General features: G+C 46.2%; 1 protein-coding gene across 2 annotated transcripts in view; it reads left to right on the forward strand.

The window, feature by feature from the left end:
* Nucleotides 1–2400: 2400 nt before the first annotated feature.
* ETS1 (ETS proto-oncogene 1, transcription factor) overlaps nt 2401–21152 on the forward strand; it is a 102207-nt gene continuing 83455 nt past the window's right edge. The window contains exons 1-3 of one of the 2 annotated variants that reach the window (XM_033171642.1): nt 2401–2523; nt 9020–9102; nt 17176–17320. In XM_033171642.1, the coding sequence (XP_033027533.1) occupies nt 9031–9102; nt 17176–17320 (217 nt within the window). In that variant the 5' untranslated portion in view covers nt 2401–2523; nt 9020–9030. Of the gene's footprint in view, nt 2524–9019; nt 9103–17175; nt 17321–21152 lie in introns of those variants that run through there. The other variant, XM_033171643.1, reaches the window with a different exon arrangement.

Consider the following 21152-nt stretch of genomic DNA (forward strand, 5'->3'; position numbering starts at 1 on the left):
TCAGTCCTCGATCTCACAGAAGCCGCGGCAGGACACCTCAAAGGCATTTTGATCCCAGCTGCTGGCAGGGTTATCTCCCTGAAATGGAAAAGGAATGTCCAGATTATATATCCAGCGTTGGATAAGTTCCATTCTTATGGTGTTCAGATCTGAAATATCCTCTGCATCAAAGGCCGGGCAGAATATAGAACCCTTTGAATAATTTCCTGAGTTAAAATAGCTGCAAGGAACGATGAGCTCTTTATATCCGCAGGGTTAGCTTAGAAGGTGTATGCACCCCCACCTGGCGTGGGCATATTTCACCATATATGGGTAAATGTGGAAATCTGGAAGGGGTGAGTTTTTGACAGAAAATTCTGGAGCTTAATTGCTGCAGCCCTTAAAACATGCATTCAAATTTTAATCCTGCCCTTCTTCCAAGGCAGGCACAGGTCGACACAGGGCTGGCTGCGGGTTTGAGGGGGAAGTTGTCAGACTGGATCCTGCAAACCTTTTTGCATCAACCATGGAGGTTGCTGCCTTTGAAAGGGCACTTGACCCACAGACATCCATCCCAGGTACCAGAGCCCATTACCGTCAGGGCCATCAGTGCTGCCTCCCCAACCGCTCCGTGGTGGCAGCAGTGGCATAATGCAAGTGTACCAGTGCAGAAGCCATTGACGTTTCCCACAATGCAATGCCCCAAGGATAGCACCATTCTGGAATGTAATGGGGAATTAAAATGATTGGCTCCCAGACCTCCGCAGGGCACGGGTGGGGGGGCTGTCACTCTGCTTTCCTGCAATGACACACTTTGGGGATACTGAGGGACCCAGGTGCCCAGCGCTTACCAGCTCAGAGCGCTGTTAAAGGAGGGCATGCTAGGATTCTAGTCCCTGGCACCTGCCTCAGAATGGCATATGATGCTTGCAGGTCTGGGTTGATTAATAATCATGCTTCACCGATCTCTCTAGTCTGTCACTTAGCTTGAAATTGGGGTGGGGAGCATGCTATTCAAAAAAGGGGGGTGCTTAAGGTCACAATTTATTTATCTGTGATTTCTGCATTGCAGGGGGGGTTGGACTAGATGACCGTTGGGTTCCCTTCCAACTCCATGAATCTATGATTCCATTGTGAAGAAAAAGCAGCTGTGGGGCCCTGATCCAGAAAGTCAGTGGAGTGGTTTTGTAGTGTGTATATGTTTCTTTATGGCCTGATCTAAGTATTTTGCGAATACTGTACGTTTGTTTTTCTTGTTTGATCTTTTTGTAAACTACTTTGATGGGCTTTTTTAAAAAATTCAAGCAACGTATAAATTTTATGGATAAAATAAAATAAAACAAAGAGGCAACAAAAATGAAGACTTACTGAGGGAAAATTAGCATGGCATCTGTGAAGGGAAATCCCCCCCCCCCCAAAAAAACTTTTAGAGTTCTTCGTGGGTGTCAATGGGCTCATAGGCAAAAGTGATCTGGTAACCTTAACTTCCTGGTTTGTTTTTGTTTTTAAAGCGCATCTAGCACCTTGATATAACTTAGTAGTGGGAGCAGGCGGCAAAAGGACAAGTCATTTTATAGATGGGTAACCAGTTAAGGAACAGGAAGCTGAAGGCAGGGGTCATGAATGAACGGTTCTCACAATGAACGGAAGTGAGCAGCAGGGAGGTCTCCCTTTATTCCCAAATAATCTTGAGTCAGGGTGTTTCCTGAGGTAGCCAGGATTATGAATGATACCAAACCGCTCAAGATGTCTGTGCATGGTCCACCCCCCCCCCAAGCCAATTTGTGGCTTCAGTTTATAAATACAGTATAGATCAGACCCAATCTACCCTGGCCGGCTGGACCAAACCATATCCAAATCCACTGTGACTGGGAAATGACAGATCTCTGTAAATAACACCTTTGGGACTTGAGAGTTGGAGACACAGAAGCCCTTTTAAAAAAAAAAAACCACCCCAAAATCCGTTCAGCAAAGCAGCTAAGGGCCAATAGAGCCACCATAGCTCAGAATGGAGGCGGGACCCTGCATTGCAGGGGGGTTGGACTAGATGACCCCTGGGATCCTTTCCAACTCGACAATTCTGTGTTCCCACGACTCTGTCCACCTGGGCAAGGGGAAAGGGGCAGGCGAATGAGCTATTTTGTTCTGCCCCCCACCCCACCCCACCCCACCCCGCCGCCCAATATGGCTTCTATCGGAAAGACAGTTTCATTTGGATGGGCTCCTGGCTTGCATAATTGCATTTGTCGGTGGCACCGCGCCAGGTTTCCCTAGCTGCGCTGCTGCTGGCGGTGCGCGGACGAGGGCGGGGGAGAGAAAGATGGCTTTATCCAGCTGCCCCTTGCCTGCTGCGGCCCTGGCCACACCCCTCTCTCCATTTGGAGAGGCGCCTCTGCTAGGAGCATTGTGGTAGCTCCATCCTCTTTAGTCCCAGCCAAGAGGACTCTGCCAGGTAGTTAGTTGGATCAGAGTCCTGAGCCAGGCGTGGAAAGCAAGAAAACCTCCTCCAGCCGCGCGCAGCATTTTTCTCTCCTCTCTGCCCAGGCAAGTTGCAAAGGAAGCCAGTATAAAACTTTTACTTCTTGGTAATTTCTTCCTATTTCTTGCTCTCCCCACCCCCCACCCCTTGGAGTTTGGGTGCACTGATAACCCACGATGCTTTATGACCTATGACTCGCTTTTTCTTCCAGCACTCCGTGGGGAAGGGGTTGCAGAGAAGGGAGGGAACGTTGCAATCCGGAGTCAGTCACCCATTCCAACTCCCGCAGTGGAGAGGTGCTTTGTACAGGTGACAGATAAAGCAGGGAGGGAAGAAGCTTGTTTCTGGGCTCAGTGGCCGGATCTAAATTTTCAAGCTTTGTCATTGCTCGGTAGGTGGATATGCCGCAGGGTGTCCAGAGTTGGGGGGGTGTGCTTAGTTGCTATGGTTTGTGTCCAGTGTTACCCCTACTCAGAGTAGACCCGTTGAAGTTAATGGATATGATGAATTAGTTTCAACGAGTCTCCCCAGGGAAGAACTTTCGATACAACCCTATTTATTAGTAGTAGTGATAATAAAAATATTACCTTTTTAACATTAGTTTTTATTAGATCTTTCAAAGGTTTTTTAACAAGTTTACTTCACATGCAATATATCATTCACTTATATTTTTCTTTTTGACTTCCTGTCCTTCCAGCCCTGATGTTTTTATTCTTATCCTTAATTGCTGCATTATACAATATTAGCATTAATCTTATCAATCATCAGCATTGGATGGCATGCTTTAGGATTCTTATGCAGATATATTTGGTGTCTGTTTTGAAGCATCCTCATTCTCTCCACGCCCCCCCCTACTTCCCATTTCCTCTTCTTCTCTTCCAATTGACAAGAATAGTAGCAGGAAAATGGAACTTGAATGAAGAAGAGGCAAAGCTGTCGGTCTCGGTTGCCTGTGTCAGAAATGGACCAGTACATCATTTCTGCAGGAAGAAAATAGTGCATTACGAAGAACAGTCTCCCAGCATGACCAGTATTTCTGGGAAGCATTATGGGAATTTTTAGCTCCAGCTTATGTTTTCCATTTTGTTTTCTAACCTGGTGCATTGTGCGCAACTAGTCCCCAAACTCTTCGAGGCTAAATTCCCAATTTACTTATGTATTTATTGCATTTATAGTTTGCCTTTCCTCCAATGAGCTCCTGTAGTGCGTGTGGTTCTCCCCCCTCCCCATTTTACCTTCCCAACAACCCTGTGGGGTGGGCTAACCTGAGAACCGAGCTGTCCTTTGTTTTTAAACTACCCACTGGAGAGTTAATAACAAGAACAGCTTCGTCCTACAACATGGAAGCATGAGATAATGTGATTCGTCCAAAAAGAGAGAGGAAAAAAATTCTGCCCAGGCAAATAGTTCTTACCTTTCCCACCACAAGTTGCTGATTGAGACATAATGTGCGATTCTACCATGCTTTTAAAAGCATTGGGCAATACTGTCAAAGGCTGCAATTCCTTGGAGGCAGGAATTGCAGGAATCCCTCTCCCCTTGCTTAATGGCTCTTAAGGAGCATTGCCTCTGAAGGCCTGCCACTTTCATCTTATAGGTGTCTGCAGACAGATGACTTGTGTGGTTAATTAAAGGTAGGAAACTGATGAGGATCATAGCCATAACTGGGTCTAACCTCTCCATCGACTCTGGGCCTGGCTGGCCCCTTTGACCTGACTGATGATATGCATTGCCCCTGGTCTGCAAATGATGTTGTATAGACCACAATTATTTTCAATTCAAGAAGTTAAGAAATGAATACCAAAGGCAAAAAGAATGGAGGCCTTTTGTGGACTTTAAAAATAAATAAATATTACAGTCAAATTGCAGGCAGGATTTGAGATAAAAGCAGAGGAAGAAAAATGATAAAATAATTGTAATAGAGAAACTTTTTTGTAACAGATGAATGTAGGAGAAAAGGTCTGAGTAAAAACACTGTTGAGGTGAGGGTGGGAAGGCAACGTAGGAAACAATGTGTTTGATTGGATGGTTATTGTTGGAAACATTTGAAAATTTTAATCTAAAATTTAATTATATATATATATATATATTCACCAAAGGCGAAGACTGGAAGCAGATATCATGCTGGTCACAGGGGCTGTCATTGAAAACAGCAAGTCACTTTTTAAAAAAATGCTGCCTTTCCTACAGGGATCTCCCCCCCCCCCCCGCTTTCCAATTTATCCTCAGAACAACCCTGCAAGGTAGGTTAGGCAGAAAGATGGTGACTGGCTGAAAGTCAGCCCAGGAGCAACAATGCGAATCTGAGTTATGTCCAGCACACCAACTGCAGCACCCCACCCCACAAAAGCTCTTCTCTTTTCTCTCCCCAGTCATGTTATACAACTGCGTAGTAAATGATGTAATCACTGGGGGTGTTTCCTTCCTCATGGCAGCCAGCTGTGTGGAGTTGGGGAAGGGAAGGGCACCAGGAGGACAACATCATGGGATGTGCTTCCATGGCAAACTGGAGAGCTTGAGCTGGGGTTGCCCTTTGGGAAGCTGGCTCTCCTTCCTTAGCATCCCATTTATTTCTGCCTGTAGCCTAACAGGTCTCCCCCTTCCCACTCCAATTAATTGGTAGAATCATCAGCTGAACCTTTAATCAGTTAATTGCCGAGGGTTCGAGGTGTGCACTTGTCTAATTCTGTGAGTCTGTCTTTGGTTCTGGTATGTTACTGTAAGAAGGTGTGGAAAATAAAATCTTAAAGTTGGACTTCCTTTGCCTAACAATGAGAGGTGGGGTTTTAGACCATATGTTAAGTGTCTTTAAAAAAAGGCACCTATCTGAGTGATATGCATTCATGATTCCTGCATTGTAGGGGGTTGGACTAGATGATGCTGGATTTCCCTCCAACTCTACAATTCTGTGATTCATTTAAACTGAGTTAATTAGTCGGTTAAATGGCAAGCAGTAAACGAACAAACAGCCAAGAAGGTTAAATTGCTTGAGAGCCCTGCTATCCATTGCACCTTTTCAGCCATCCACATCTTCCTTTAATTATCAACTGGCTCCTGCACTCTGGGACTGAGACCCAAAGTGGAGCAGTCCTTTGTGGCTTTAATGGTCACCCACAACCTGCAATCTGTTGGGTTCCTCGCAAGTGCCCTTGCACTGACCTCCTGCCTTGTCAGTTTTACCAACCGCCTCTTCCTTGCTGTTGATTGTGATGTTCGCCAAAACTAATTACGCCTTCATAGCCCCTGCCTCTCATGTTCTCAGAGGCTAATGGTGAGCAGAGGAAGGCAGGATATGGGATTTTATAAGCAGAAGAAGCCCCCCTTCCCAGGCCTGGACCAAATTGAAGAAAGCCAGAACTCGTTAGCGTGTGTATAGCTCGACTGGAGTATGTACCTGTAGTAGCTCCTCAAATTCATTGGCCAGGATAGGTGGCTTGCTTGTTGGAGATGCAGAGTGGAAACTGGCCACTGTGGGCTTATGGAATGATGTCAATTTGGGGTTAAGGTCGGCGGTTCGAATCCCTGCGACAGGGTGAGCTCCCATTGCTCGGTCCCAGCTCCTGCCCACCTAGCAGTTCGAAAGCACGTCATAGTGCAAGTAGATAAATAGGAACCGCTCCAGCGGGAAGGTAAACGGCGTTTCCGTGCGCTGCTCTGGTTCGCCAGAAGTGGCTTTGTCATGCTGGCCACATGACCCGGAAGCGGTCTGCGGACAAACACTGGCTCCCTCGGCCTATAGAGCAAGATGAGCGCCGCAACCCCAGAGTCGGACACGACTGGACCTGATGGTCAGGGGTCCCTTTACCTTTACCTTTATTCCAAAGGGCAGGAGCCCGTGTTGTCTGGTGGCTGTGAGTCTGATGTGATAATTGGGAAGTCCCAGATTCAAATATTGCCACTTCTACGGGCTCATTTAAGGCCACCCCATGAGCTCATGACAAGCCATGTTCCCACCTGCAACACAGAGATAATATGTGGGGATAATAATATTGATCTACCTTACTTGGAGGTTTAAAAGGTAATGAGCTTTGAACACCGAAATGCTGTAGTAAGAATAACAGCCAACGCTAGTCCTGCTCAGAGAAAGTCCATTGAAGTTAATGGATCCGACTAACTTAAGTTCATTAGTTTTGAGTAGAACTTCGTTCTATACTACCTGTTGTTATTAGGATTATTACTACCACCATATTTTATTAGCTTGTCTAAGGGATGTGGGTGATTGTGTTAGCTCATTTATAAAGATTTTGCTTCACTTGCTCCACTTCACTTTTTGCACAGTCGCCAGCTAGGCTATCTGTTTGTAACTGTGTACAGTATTTGTTTACTTGCACCAAGACACCAAAAGGTTTTGACAAAGGTCGGCTGCAGAGCAATCCTCATTCTTTGCTAAAGCAGCTGGCTTGTTGTTCTAGTAGTTCGAATCATAGAATGGTAGAAAGCCTACTAGTTATGGTCAGTGTCAGCAAAAGGTTTAGAGACCAAGAAGGTCTTGGTGGAGTTGCCCACATTCAGCCCACCATGCAAATATGAGAGCTCTACTGGTATACAGGATTCAATATTAAAGCTTCAGACAATCCAAATGTTTTCTATAAAGCTCCAAGTAGTTAAGAATCATACTCAACAAACTTACTCAGAGTAGACCTATTTAAATTAATAGACTGGAGTTAGTCATGACCATTAATTTCGGTGGGTCTACCCTGAATAAAAGTTAGTTGAATACAATCCTGGGCATGTTGGTTCAGATGTAATTCCAAAAACCTATCTGGGCTGCAGTCTCATTGAACTCAACTGTTCCCTGTGTTTCAGGGGAGGGCAAAGATGTTAAATCCGGGATGGAGAACATGTAGCCTTCCAGATGGTGTTGGACTTCAACTCCCATCAGCCCTAGCCTATGCGGCCACTGGTCAAGGATCATGGGAGTTGTAGTCCAGACACATCACCACTCTCGCTGTCAGACTATCATAGCTTGGAATTCACCCCAAACCATCAAAGAACAGTGAGGACCAGAGAGAGAGAGAGACCTTCCCTGGTGGTTGGATTGACCTCAGCGCTGGATCTTCCTCCTGCTGGTTCAACCAAGCAGCCAACTTCGGCCTTCTCTATAAATGAGGAACTAGTTAAAGTGGCTTTCAATGACCATGGCTTAGCACTGGGATATTTTGTTTGTGTGTTCTTCTTCTGTAATTGAAATATTTGTTACTTACATAGATGGTGCACATTTTGCCAGAGCTCTGCATACTTTCATATGTGTTGGTTCTATACTATTGCATGCCTCACTGCTTTCTTTATCGCTTGTATAATCTCAGGAATATCCATCCATTCATCCATCAGTGAGAGAAGTCCAAGATGCTTAAATTGAGATATTTCTAGCCCTTCAGAGAAAGAAATGAAACTACCAGTTTCTGCCTTTCTTGCCAGCTGTTTCATGTCACAATCAACCATAAGGATTTGTTTTCTTGTTTGAACTGCCCCTATCATCCTAATAAATTGAAATCTGCTTTCCCTTTGAGCTTTAGAGAACTCCACAGTTTCCTTCAGAGCTGAGAGTCTCAAATATTGCTGGGGATGGGGTTTTGAAATGATGAAAAATGACCGTGTTTTGTATGTTCACAAAAATATCAAGTTGACACTGCACTCAAACTTCTGCCATTGAGAGAAGGAGGGGAATATACTAGCAGATTCATTCCCTGCATTGTTTAGTATTCTAAGAAACCAGGAAAGTTTTTTAAGGTTCAGTCTGCCATCGTGATTCTGCAGCTTGGGGCCCCCCAAACCTCTTTCCTTACGAACTTACCTGAACCCTACATGTGTCACCAGAAGCCATTGTCTGTGTGTCTCCAGTGAGGGAGCTATGAAGGGCAGCAATGAAAGAAAGGGCCTTTTCAGTGGTAGCACCCCAATTACAGAACACTCTTTCCAGGGAAACTCAACTGGGCTCAGCATCACCAACATTATCTCCCAGGCCAAAACATTCAGGTGTTTGGATATTCATTTAATCATAATGTAGTATGATCCTGGCCTGTTTTGGAGTTCAGTTCTTGGTAGAGTCAGATTCATTTTATTATTGTTGATGTACACTTTTATTGTTTTTATATTTTATTCTATGTTATGAATTTTAAATGCTTCAGTTGCTGTGCATTTTAATATTTTGTAAGTTGATTTGAGGCAGTCTGTAAAAAGCAATTAAATAATAATGGTACCAGCAACCTCATCTTTTCAGAAGCCTGAGTCCAATGAACAGAGGGTTGTCTCTAATTTAGTGCTAAGGTAAAGTCATATAGCGGGATCCTTGTTCTGCTGGTGAAAGGTTTTGCACTAGTGGGATGTTGTTGCACAAGAGAAGCAGGTTGCTGGTAATTTTGTTGCACAACAGATGGTTGTGCTCATTCCCTCTGTTGCACAACATTACAACCCAACCACCCACTCTACATAAGGGTCTTTGGATCAGCAGACAGAGAACATTGGGTACAGCCTAAATGCAACACAGACAAGAGAATCCACCTTCTGCATCATGTCCATCTCTTGGGAATTCGTTTAACAGGTCCTTTCCCATTTCTGCAGGTTCCTCAAAGATGATGAGTTACTATATGGATACGACTATTGGAAGCCCAGCCCCCTATCCTCTGGCCCGCCCTGCTGTGATGGTAAGGAAGGCTCTGCTGGGCACAGTATTTGGGTGGGGGGGCAACACAAGGCAGGGAATGAACCAAACTCAGCCAGGGTTCAAATCAACTGAGTTTAAACATTCAGAATAAACAGAGGATTCAATTCTGTGAGCGCTTGCTTGGGTGGTTAGAGCATGGCGCTGATATGATAATGCCAAGGTTGCAGGTTCAATCCCTGCATAGGACAGCTGTGTATTCCTGCATTGCGGGGGGTTGGACTAGATGATCCTCAAGGTCCCACCCAACCCTGCAATTCTGTGATTCTATGAATAAGTTCCACTGAACTCACTCAGACTTCAGAGTAAGCAGACTTCCCTACAGGCTGGAGATGGGGAAGAAATTTGATTCAGTGTGTATTTGACGGCAAACCTACATAATCTGTACTTTCTGAATCTGCGTTGCAACTGGTTGACCCTTTGGATCCCTTTCAACCCTACAATTCTATGAAACAAGATGCAAGGGGAAACACAAAGCATCCTTCGAAAGTCACACTTCCTGGTTTTCTACGTGAACTTAAAGAAATGGACTTGGAGGTCGGGCTTGGTTCATGCGTTCATTTCACCCCTTGATATCTCAGCACCTGATAGTCCACTTCACACATGCCTTGGTGTGGGGATAGGCGTTCAGGGTAACCCCCCCCCCTTTTTATTGGTGCTCATGCAAGAAGGATCTCTGGGTGTCTTTCTTGATCCATGTGAAAGGCAGGGGGTGCTATGAGTTTCACATTCCCTGCTGCCTTCCACTGCGAGCAAAGCCCGCTCAGACCAGTGACTCACGACTGAAGATGTGAGCAGCCTCCTTCAAGGAGCGATTCTGAGGAGCAAGAGATCTCTGCAGGGTGTGACCCTCACACTGGGAGCTGCCAGTCAACCCAACCAGAGTGGGGGTGGTTTTCTGATTCCTTTGCTTTGGGGCCTGCTGCCAGTAGAGGAAAGGCCTTTCTCCTCCTCTCAGAAAAGGATGTCTTCAATATATAGAGTGCTTTTGTGCTGGGGTCTGTCCCCAGACATGTGCAACAACGTTGGGCTTCGCTCCTAATCTGCCCCCAGTCATGTACCCTGATCCACCCATCGATGTGCCCCCAAACCTGGCGTCGGCTATTTCCACAAACCCCACCTTTGTAGTTTCAAGAGTTAGCAATCGAGTGGCCATTGCCAAGGAAGAGGAAATGGGTCATGAAACAAAGAGTGCAGGAGAGGAGACAAATTTGTACAAATGTTGCCTCTGCCAATTTATATGAGGTTGCACCCAGGGTTAAAGGCTCTTAGTGGGATCCTCCTTCTGCCGGTGAAGTGTTTCGCACCAGTTGTGCAAGAGTATGGACAAGCAGTTTGCTGAGAACCCCGTCGCACGATAGATTGCACAATCTGTAGCACAATTTCACGCTAGCGCAATGGTCACAACGGATTTCTAAGTTGCGTGATGTTTTTCAACCTCCCTTGCCTGCTGGCTCGACAGCCCCTGAGTTGGTGGACGGAGAACACTAGATACAGCCCTGAGTCTAAATACACACTTCGAAAGAAGGGTCCTGGTTAACTAGTTGGAACCTGGTAGATTCCTGAATGCCCTGGGGGGGGGGGGGGAACGACTTTGCAGAGCCTAGAGCTGTGGTCTCACTGTGGGATGACATTCAAAGAAAATAAGGTCCTGGTTGTATTGAGGTGTTTCTCATGGGAGGCAGAAGAGGATCAGAAGCCAGGAGAGTCATTGGCAGAAGGTCTGCTGAGCCTGCTATTATTTTGGGATAACAGGAAAGAGAGTTTCCTTCCCCTGAACTCAGCTGTCCCAAGCTCTGGCCCCATCTAGGCAACTGTGGTACTCTGGCCTCCCCCATTATCACCCCCCACAAGCTGTTTCCTTGTTACACCTTTTCTTTCCATAGATGGCAAACAGGAGTTGTAGCCAGGATTTTTGTTGGGGGGGGGGGGGGTTTGCAGGCCTTTTGTTGGAGGGGGAATAACCTCAGTTTGCTACGTATCTCTATTTAATTTTATTGATTTAGGGAGGCAGCTGCCGCCCCCTGCCCCCCCCCCCCCGGCTACACCCATGTGTGTCATATTATTTCTGAAAGACCTGCTTGTTTAAGCCGGATCTTGGTGGCCAGTGGTGCCATTGTCCTGCTTGCTTTTGGGGTTAGCAGCGGGGGGGGGGGGGCGCATTGCGGAGTTTTTTTAAGGGCTGTGGTTGATGGTTTTTCCATAGGGTTGCCTCATTCTCGTTTTCTGACACAATCCACGCATCGAAACCCAGCCCTCCTTTGAGATTTGCACTTCTCTGAATTATGCATTGCATTTCTGTAGCCAGGCAGCGGGTGCAAAACAACAAGAATCATAGAGTTGGAAGAGACCACAAGGGCCATCCAGTCCAACCCCCTGCCAAGCAGGAAACACCATCAAAGCATTCCTGACAGATGGCTGTCAAGCCTCCGCTTAAAGACCTCCAAAGAAGGAGACTCCACCACACTCCTTGATAGCAAATTCCACTGCCGAACAGCTCTCACTGTCAGGAAGTTCTTCCTAATGTTTAGGTGGAATCTTCTTTCTTGTAGTTTGAATCCATTGCCCCGTGTCCGCTTCTCTGGAGCAGCAGAAAACAACCTTTCACCCTCCTCTATATGACATCCTTTTATATATTTGAACATGGCTATCATATCACCCCTTAACCTTCTCTTCTCCAGGCTAAACATACCCAGCTCCCTAAGCCGTTTCTCATAAGGCATCGTTTCCAGGCCTTTGACCATTTTGGTTGCCTTCCTCTGGACACGTTCCAGCTTGTCAGTATCCTTCTTGAACTGTGGTGCCCAGAACAAGAACAAACCTTCTGCAACATGGGAGTAGACCCATGGGCTGGTATCCATCCAATTAAGTTCTACTTAGAGTAGACCAATTGAAATAAATGGACCTAAGTTAGGCACGCCCACTACCTTATTAATTAATTAAATGTGTATATTTTTATATTGTAAACTGACCTGTGATCCTTCAACCGAGGATCACAGGTCAGTTTACAATATAAAAATATAGAAACACGTACTGTAGTAACAAACAGAAAACAATAATCACCTCCCATCCCATGTCAGGGATTCTTAAGCAGCGATACCTGCATTACGAGGGTGTTGGGCTAAATGATGCCTCATATAGCCAATGCTTTTTTGAGGGGGTGCTCAAGGGTACGCAGTACTGGCACCTCTTTTTGTTGTTTAAAAATGTGGCACTTACTGCAACAACTTCTACGGGGGGGGAAGCATTGCAGCTCATACAGCACCATATAGCTCAGTTGGTTAGGGCTGAAAATGCCAAGGTTGCAGGTTCGGTCCCCATATGGGGCAGCTGTACGTTCCTGCATTGCAGGGGGTTGGACTACTAGATGATCCTCAGGGTCCCTTCTATCCCTACATGTCTATGATTCTACTCTGAGTAGGACGAGTGCTGGAGGCAACCCTGCAGTGCCCATCTCCCTCCTCTGAGTGTCTCAAAGTTGCCTCTCGTGCACTTGGGGCTACCAAGGTCAACTTGGCCGAAGGGTTCCCAACGATGCACATGTCTGTCAATCTTCCCGGTTTGCTTGCGCTGATCCTCTTGGATCTTCTTGACGTTTGTGATGACACCCAGTTACTGGTAGCCGTGCTCCATGGTGGAATTCTTCTAAGGCCAGCGTTGGCAGTTTTGTTGCTTGAGGATTCTGACTCCGTGATGAGCTGTAGACAGTCAGCATTATTTCCCCGCCTGGGGAATGTTGTGGTTGCTCTGACGGAGCCAGAATTTCGCATGTCGCACTTGCAGGGCTTGATCCTAATAGCTTCTGATATCGGTGGAAGCTGAGCCTGCGTGGGAATCCTCTCCTGAAGCATTAGTCAGTTTCTGGATTAATCCTGCTTGGCATTCCGGGCCCATAAAGCACTCAGAGACATGGCTTGCATGTACTCTTTCCTGAAACGTATAGCCATGAATATACATATGGAGCCAAAGAAATATCAGAAGATTTTGGAGCACTACAAATGTGGGAAATCAATGCATGGCAGTGGAGGAGTGTGATGGTAGGATTGGACCCCGGCGTCTCTGTCATAGCACTGGCTGCCCCCCGCACTTGACCTAAGATCTACCCCAGGCATAGGCAAACTCTGGCCCTCCAGATGTTTGGGACTACATTTCCCATCATCCCTAGCTAACAGGACCAGTAGTCAGGGATAAACACTGACAACTGGGAAACACTGGTGTGCGAGTGCTCCAGTTGGAGAACAGCCTTTACCAAAGGTGTCATGGGCTTTGAAGTCACTCGAACTCAGGACGCAAGGGAGAAACGTGCTAAGATGAAGGCACGCTTGGCAAATCCACACTGTGATCAACTCCCACCTGGAAACCAATGTCCCCACTGTGGAAGGACGCGTGGATCCAGAATTGGCCTCCACGGTCACTTACGGACTCATTGTTAAAAATGTGTTTATGGAAGACAATCTTACTCTGCTACGACTGAGCACCAAAGAAGAAGAAGAGGCAGGGATGATGGGAATTGTAGTCCCAAACATATGGAGGGCCGGAGTTTGCCTATGCCTGATCTGCCCTAAGGTCAGAAGACAGAGAAGGAGCATGACTTGGCAGCAGATGACAGCATCCTTGGGCAGCTACCAAGATCTCAATACCCTGGCAGGCCAGACCACCACACCGATCATTTATTTTGCTTATCATTGCATCTATATCCCACCTAACCTCCAAGGAACTCGCCCTCTCTCCATTTCTTCCCCACAACAGCCCAATGAGGTAGGCTAGGCTGAGAAACACTGGCTGGCTTCATGGCTGACTGGGGTTTTGAACCCTTGTCTCCCAGGTCCTAGTCCAACACCCTAACCACCAAACCCTCCAACATTTATCAGATAAAAATAGGGACGTCCAATTCCATAAAGACAATTTTACTAATTATACCCCACACATGTTATTGGGTTGCCCCAGCCACTCCAGGCAGCTTCCAACATATATAAAAACATAATAAAACATTAAACATTAAAAAAAAATCCCACTTCCCTATACAGGATTGCCTTCAGACGGCTCAGGGATCGGATAACTCCAGTGCTTTTTTTCTGGGGGTACGCAGGAGTATGTCCACACCCCTAAACATTTTGTGAATCTAAGTTTGGCCTCATTGAGGGGCAGTATTTCAATATGAGTAGGAAAATGAGAGTACCCCTAAACATTTTTTAAGAAAAAAAAAACTGGATAACCCCATACCCTCCAACATTTCTCCAATGAAAATAGGGACGTCCTAAAGAAAAGCAGGACATTCCGGTATCAACTCGGGACAGCTTCTCTAAATCAGGGACACCTCTGGAAAATAGGGACACTTGGAGGGTCTGAATCACTACACCACCCTGGCCCTCCTGTAGACATCTATGGCTGTAGATGTAGGCAGATGTGAGGGTGTGACTGGCTACCTGTAGGTGATTTTTTTTACTCATATGAACATAAAAAACTGCCTTACACAGGGTTTCAAGCAAATTTCTCTGCCTGCCCTACCTGGAGACACCGGGGATTGAACCTGGAACCTTATGCATGCAAGGCAAGTTCTCCACCACTGAGCTACAGTCCTACTCATGGTAGATGCAGCAAATGGCCAATTCCAAGCCTAGGCTCAAAGGTTGCTCCTTCATCAGTTAAGCCACCCCCCCCCCAAAAAAAGCAGCTTCTTTTTGTGACCTAAGATCTATTCCAAAGGGCGGTCTTGCGTCTTATGTGGCAGCAACTTCCAGGGAGTTTTCTTGTGCATTTTCTTTTTTCTTTTACTTTAAAAAAGAAACAGAGTTCCTGGCGTTGTTTGTCTAAAATTATTCCTGCCTTCCTGTCGCTTCCTATTGCTGAGCCTCCCCCAGCTCCCTGGGGGACAGGGACGTGTGACAGTGCCGCCGCTGTGCTGGTGGAAGGATATGGGTGGGGCGGCAAGGGCCGCAAGAAAGCCACCCTCCGTTTTGGAACAGGCTGCGAGAGTCGGGCCAGAGCGTTAACGTTGGGTTGCTTCCAGAGTATTGGAAGGCAGAGATGTCCAAACGGAGATGCGGGCAATGGGGCAGTTTCAGATGCTGGATTTAGGGGGAAGTCCATAGCTTTGCCTGCAGAAGAGTGTAGGTTCGATCCCTGGTAATGTCTCCCTTGCTGAAAATCCGGGAGAGATGCTGCCGGTCAGTGTAGACAGTACTGAGCTAGATGGACCAATAGTTCGATAAGGCTATAATAGTTCTTACATGACCCCATCTTTTCAAGTCAGGTATGCGGAATCTGTGGCACTCCAGATGTTGTTGGACTGCACCACCCATTGGTTATAGTGGGAGTCCTGCAATATCTGGACATCTGCAGGACCCCCCCAATCCCTGCTTTATAGAATCATAGCATTGCAAGGGATCCACAAGCGACAGCTAGTCCAATCTCAGCTAAAGCATCCCTGACAAAGCATCCAATCTCTGCTTAAAAGCCTCCAAGGAAGGACAATGGTGACAATGGAGTTGTGTCCATTGATTTCGCAGGGTTTATTCTGAGTAGGACTAACATTGACTACAACCCCATGTGCATCACTTCCCTTTCTTCAACCTGTAGGAAGCCAGACCCCTCCCCACTGTATTTTGGGGGTTCCTCCAGCTCATTCTGCTGAGTGGGGCCCTGGACATCTGCCCTAAAGTCCTTCCCCAATCGTACCACTGGAGTCAGGGCATGTTTCTATTGTCTTCTAAAGACACCTCTTTTTGCCCAGGCGTTCTCTGGCCCATGAGACTTGAACTTGTTATTACTGAGTATATGTTTTTATCTGCTCATAGAATAACATTTGACTGTTTTTATTCATTGAATTTACATTCCTCACTTCCTTCCAAAGGAGCCCCGGACGGCAAACACATGCACAATTTCAAAACAAAAGCACGGGAAAGCATTCTAAAAACAATTTTTGTTAAAAATTATCTACATACATAATTTTTGTTAAAAATTTTGTTAAAAATTATCTACAAAAGCACGGGAAAGCATTCTAAAAACAATTTTTTGTTAAAAATTATCTACATACAGTTTCAGTTAAAAAACGTTCTAAAGGCAATTCTGATTAAAAATATTCTTCCATCCAGTGATCTCAAGGTTGCCGGGAACGGTCTTTCCTCAGCCGCCAAATGCAAATAGGGACGTTTTCAAATTCACCCTGAAAGTTAATAAGGATGGAGACAGGTGCACCTCACTGGGGAGGTGATTCCGCAAACAGGGAGCCACCACTGAAAAGGCCCTGTGGCAGCATCACCAACATTTATGTTGAAACTGTTTTCTTTTCAGAATCTGATGATTTGCAGCATGCTCAGCCCATGCCCTGTCTCTCTTGACTTGTGTGGGAAAGAGGGTGACCATCACACAAACACTGCAATGAGCAGGGGTATGTGTGTTGTCCTTTCTTGGTGTGGAACCTCCTGGAAGCCACATTCAGTAGTGGGTTTTCCCATTGTACAGTCCTGATTAAAGTTACCAGATTTTTTTCAATGAAATCCTCTAACAAACAAAGCTATCCAGGCTCAAAGAACCATAGAATGGTAGAGTTGGAAGGGACTCCAATGGTCATCTCATCCAACCCCTTGCAATGCAGAAATCGCAACTAAAACATCCCTGATAGGTGGTCATCTAACCTCTACTTTAAATCCTCCAATGAAGGAGACTCCACCACCTTTTGAGAGACTCCGGTCCACTGTCAAACAACCCTGACTGCCAGAAAGTTCTTCCTAATGTCTTTTCGGGATCTCCCTTCTTGCAATTTGAGTCCCTTGGTTCAGATCCTGCCTTCTGGAGCAGCAGAAAACAAGCTTGCTCCGTGCTCCATATGGCAGCCCTTCAGATATTTGAAAAGATGGCTATCTCTTCTTGGACTCCACTTTTCCAGGCTAAGCACCCCCAACTCCCTCAACTGGTCCTCATAAAACTTGGACCCTTGATCATTGTGGTCATCCTCCTCTGCACACTTTCCAGCTTGCCCACTTTGTGGTGACTGACTTTGGTGTCATTCCCCTGGAAACCTTTGCTCAGCCAGGTGTGCTTCTCTTTCCCACAGAGGCAGGGAGATGTCAACCCTTACGAAGACCCATGGGCAACCTGTGGGTTCCAGTCCACCTGCTACCAGCAGAGGGCGTTCTACCCACTCTGGGACGAAGCGGCCATCCAGGAAGTGCCCACGGGGCTTGAATATCACAGCACAGGTAGGTCTCCTCTTGGTTCTGGCAAAGAAAGGCATTTCCTATTTCCCCACTGCAGAATCTTTTTTTTTCTGCCATCATGCCACACTGTGTAGAGGGAATGTTGATTCTGGAAGCCTGGCTTCGGTTCTCATTCAGCCTCAGTTATCTACCCTAGCTGTCTGCAAAATGGGAATATTCATTTATTCATTTCATTAAATTGACACATTGCTTGTTTGTTTATTTGTTTTAAAAAAGAATGGTTTACAAAAAAAGGTGAAACAGTAAAATAATCAATAGGGGAAAACTGAACGGCAATAATTTAAGACTTTCGAAAAGTTTATCGATTGAACCAGATGAAACACACACACCAACTTTCTAAGCACCCAGGCAGGCTTGACGAAACAAGAGTGTGTTTTTCGGCAGGTGCCGAAAAGGGTACAGCGAAGGTTCCTGCCTGGTTTCAAGAGGCAGGGAGTCCCAAGGTGCAGGTTGTGCCACTAACAAATTCTTGCAGGTATTATGTGGCACATGTAACAGTTCCAGTTCCGCCAATGCGGTCAAGTGGGTACATATGGGGTATGGTGAACTTGTAGGTAATAATCCTAGTACTGATCTCCCTTGGAGGGTTGTTGTAAGCATTACAAAAAGACTTTGCATCAAATGCTCTAAGTGATGACGACTTGCTGAATTTATTTATCAGCTTTAGAATTCAAAAACACACAATGCGGTCCTGGCTGTGTTGCTTTTATTGTAATCATCTGTGTGATTTTAATGGGGAGAGAGAGAGAGAGAGAGAGAGAGAGAGAGAGAGAGAGAGAGAGAGTTTTAACTCTTATCAATGTTTAGGTTTTTAAAAAATAATTGCCCCCCCCCTAATATTTTTTAGCTCTTCTTATTTGTATTTGTAAGCTGCCTAGAGTCCCTGTCAGGGAAAAAGGTGGGGTATAAAAATGTATATGATGCTAAGAATAATCATGGCTGCCGGCATATGTGGGGTTGATTTTACAGGGGATGGAACTCATGCACCCGCGTGGACGAGCCTGGCGATGGCTCCTGCTTGTGATGGTGAGGCAGAAGGAAACTCCATGTTCTCCTGAGGGCTGTTGCATCAGGGAAGGGAAATAGCTCATTGGCAGAACACCTGCTTTGCATGCAGAAGGCCTCAGGTTCAAGCCCCGGCATCTTCAGGTAGGGCTGGGAATGTGCCCTGCCTGAAACTCTGGAGAGCTGCTGCCTGTCAGTGTCAAGAGTACTGAGCTAGAATGGACCAATGGCCTAGCTCAGTGCAAAGCAGGTTCCTAAATGGTCCTGATGCTGAGGACAATTAACTAGGGAAGCAGGCTGCTTCCACCTTCGTGGGCCACTTCTGGGCCACTTTGTGGCAAGTCAGGAACAGCCAATGTGCTGTGCAGCTCCCCTGTTGTTGACTACAACTCCCATCATCCCTAGCTATGGCAGCTTGAGTCCACCAAATGTTCGGAGTGCCCTGCTTTGGCCAAGCTCAGCTGGACTAGGTGGAACCAGAGCCTGCCTGATCCTGTGTACAGTTCTGGCTGTCTCACCTCAAAATGGAGATTGTGGACTTGGAAAAAGTTCAGAAAAGGATGACCAAAAGGATCAAGGGCATGGAGTGACTTCCCTTGGATGAAAGGTTGCAGCACTTGGGATTTTATTTTATTTTTTAGTTTAGAGAAAAAGTGAATTAGAGGAGACATGATAAAGGTCTGTAAAATTATGCATGGCATGCTGAATGTGGACAGAGAAAAGCTTTTCTCCCTCCCTCATAACACAAGAACTTGTGGATTTCCAACGAAGCTGAATGTTGGAAGATTTAGGACAGATAAAAGAAAGTCTTTCTTCACACAGTGTGTAGTTAAATGGTGGAACTTGCTCCCTCAGGAGGCAGTGGTGGCCCCCAACCTAGACAGCTTTAAAAGAGGATTAGAGAAATTCATGGAGGAGGAGAAGGCTATGGATGGCTACTAGCCAGGATGGCTGTGCTCTGCCTCCAAGGTCAGAGGCAGAGATGCTTCTGAATTCCAGCTGCTGGAAATCACAGGAGGGGAGAGGGCTGCCGCGTCCAAACCCGCCTTTGTGTTTCCTATTGGGGCATCTGGTTGGCCGCTGCGAGAACAGGATGCTGGACTAGGTGGGCCCCCTTTTGGCCTGATCCAGATTGCTCATCTTATGTTCTTATGACCCAGCAGATGCTCTTCCTCCAACGCCCTTCTGTTTCTTAAGGTAAAATGTTGTAACAAGCGCAGGGGTTTCTTCCACGGCTTCCTCTGTGCAACGACTGTTGTTGACTGTCAAAAGCCTCCTCTCGTCATCACTGTGCCACCGCCACTTCCTTTGCATGCATCCACACGCCCTTTTCTTGCTGCAAAGCTTTTGCAGGTTGCAACTTTTCTTGTTGGGGGGGTCTATTTGCTCTGAAATATTTGTTCCTTTCTTTTTGAAAATGCAACTTCAGAAACACAATAGGATGTACAAACCAATCAAAGGGAAAAGAAAAGAAAACAAACACAAACCCATGACTGTGACTGAGTGAAGTACAGAGATTGTTTACATCATCTTCTTCACCTTCAGTAGTAAAGGTTTAAGAGGATGCTAGTTATATCAAAACACAGTTGTACCTCGAGTTACAAACGCCTCAGGTTACAAACGCTTCACGTGACAAACTCCACTAACCTGGAAGAGTTACCTTGTGTTTTCAGTTCGGTTAAGTTTGGTTTATTCTTTATTATACTATTATACCTGTCCCTCGTTTTAGGGATTTAGTCACAGCTGAGTATTTGATACTTTTTTTCCTTGGCTGCGCAGCAGCAGCAAGAGGCCCCATTAGTGAAAGCACGCCTCTAGTTAAGAACAGTTTCAGGTTACGAATGGACCTCCGGAATGAATTAAGTTCCTAACTAGAGGTACCACTGCATATCGTGCTTTTAATATTCTGTTGGCTTTCTCTGGACCAGGAGTAGGGGATCTCAGCAGTTGGTTCACCTGTTCCTAGCCCTCAGCAGTCTCCTCATGTCATGCCTCTCCAAGGCCCCGCCTCCTCTTCCAGGCCCCACCCCTCACTGCTCTGGCCCCACCCCCTCCTTACATGCTTTCGCCTTGCTGCAGGGTGTCCTTGCATTGTGATAATCCCTCTTGGTTGCCGGGATGGAAGAAGTGTGTGTAGGAACCTCTTTGAATTGGTCAGAGCACACCTGGAGTCCTGTGTTCAGTTCTGGGCACCACAATTTAAGAAGGATGTTGACCAGCTAGATCGTGTGTGGATGAGGGCGACCAAGATGACCAAGGGTCTGGAAGCCAAGCCCTTATGCAGAACAGTTGAAGGAGCTGCGTATGTTTAACCTGGAAAAGAGGAGACTGAGAGGAGATACATCTTCAAATACATCAAGGGCTGTCGCATGGAAGAGGGAACAAGCTTGTTTTTTTCCTGCTCCAGAGGGCAGGACTCAAACAAATGGCTTCAAGTTACAAGAAATGAGATTCTGACTAGACACCAGGAAGATATTCCACTCTCATTGGTGCCACCACAGAAAAGGCCTTGCCTCCAGTCCCCATTGGCCTGATCTCATGTAATGAGGGTGCAGAGACCCAGGCCTGCAATGTCAGTCTCAAGAGCCAAATAGGCCCATCTGGGAACAGGCTGTTTTAATCCATATTATTTAGTCAGTTGACCTTTCATTTGTGCTTTAAGAGATTTATGCACGCTATCCCAACAATTCTCACTACAACCTGGCAAAGTTGGCCATTATTACTGTGTTCTCTTGTTTCAAGCTGACAGAGAAAGCTGAGAGAAAGGACGGTTGCCTGAGGCCCCTCAGTGTTTGGGGCTGAGCTGAAA

This window comes from Lacerta agilis, chromosome 15, assembly GCF_009819535.1.
Source record: "Lacerta agilis isolate rLacAgi1 chromosome 15, rLacAgi1.pri, whole genome shotgun sequence".
NCBI lineage: Eukaryota > Metazoa > Chordata > Lepidosauria > Squamata > Lacertidae > Lacerta > Lacerta agilis.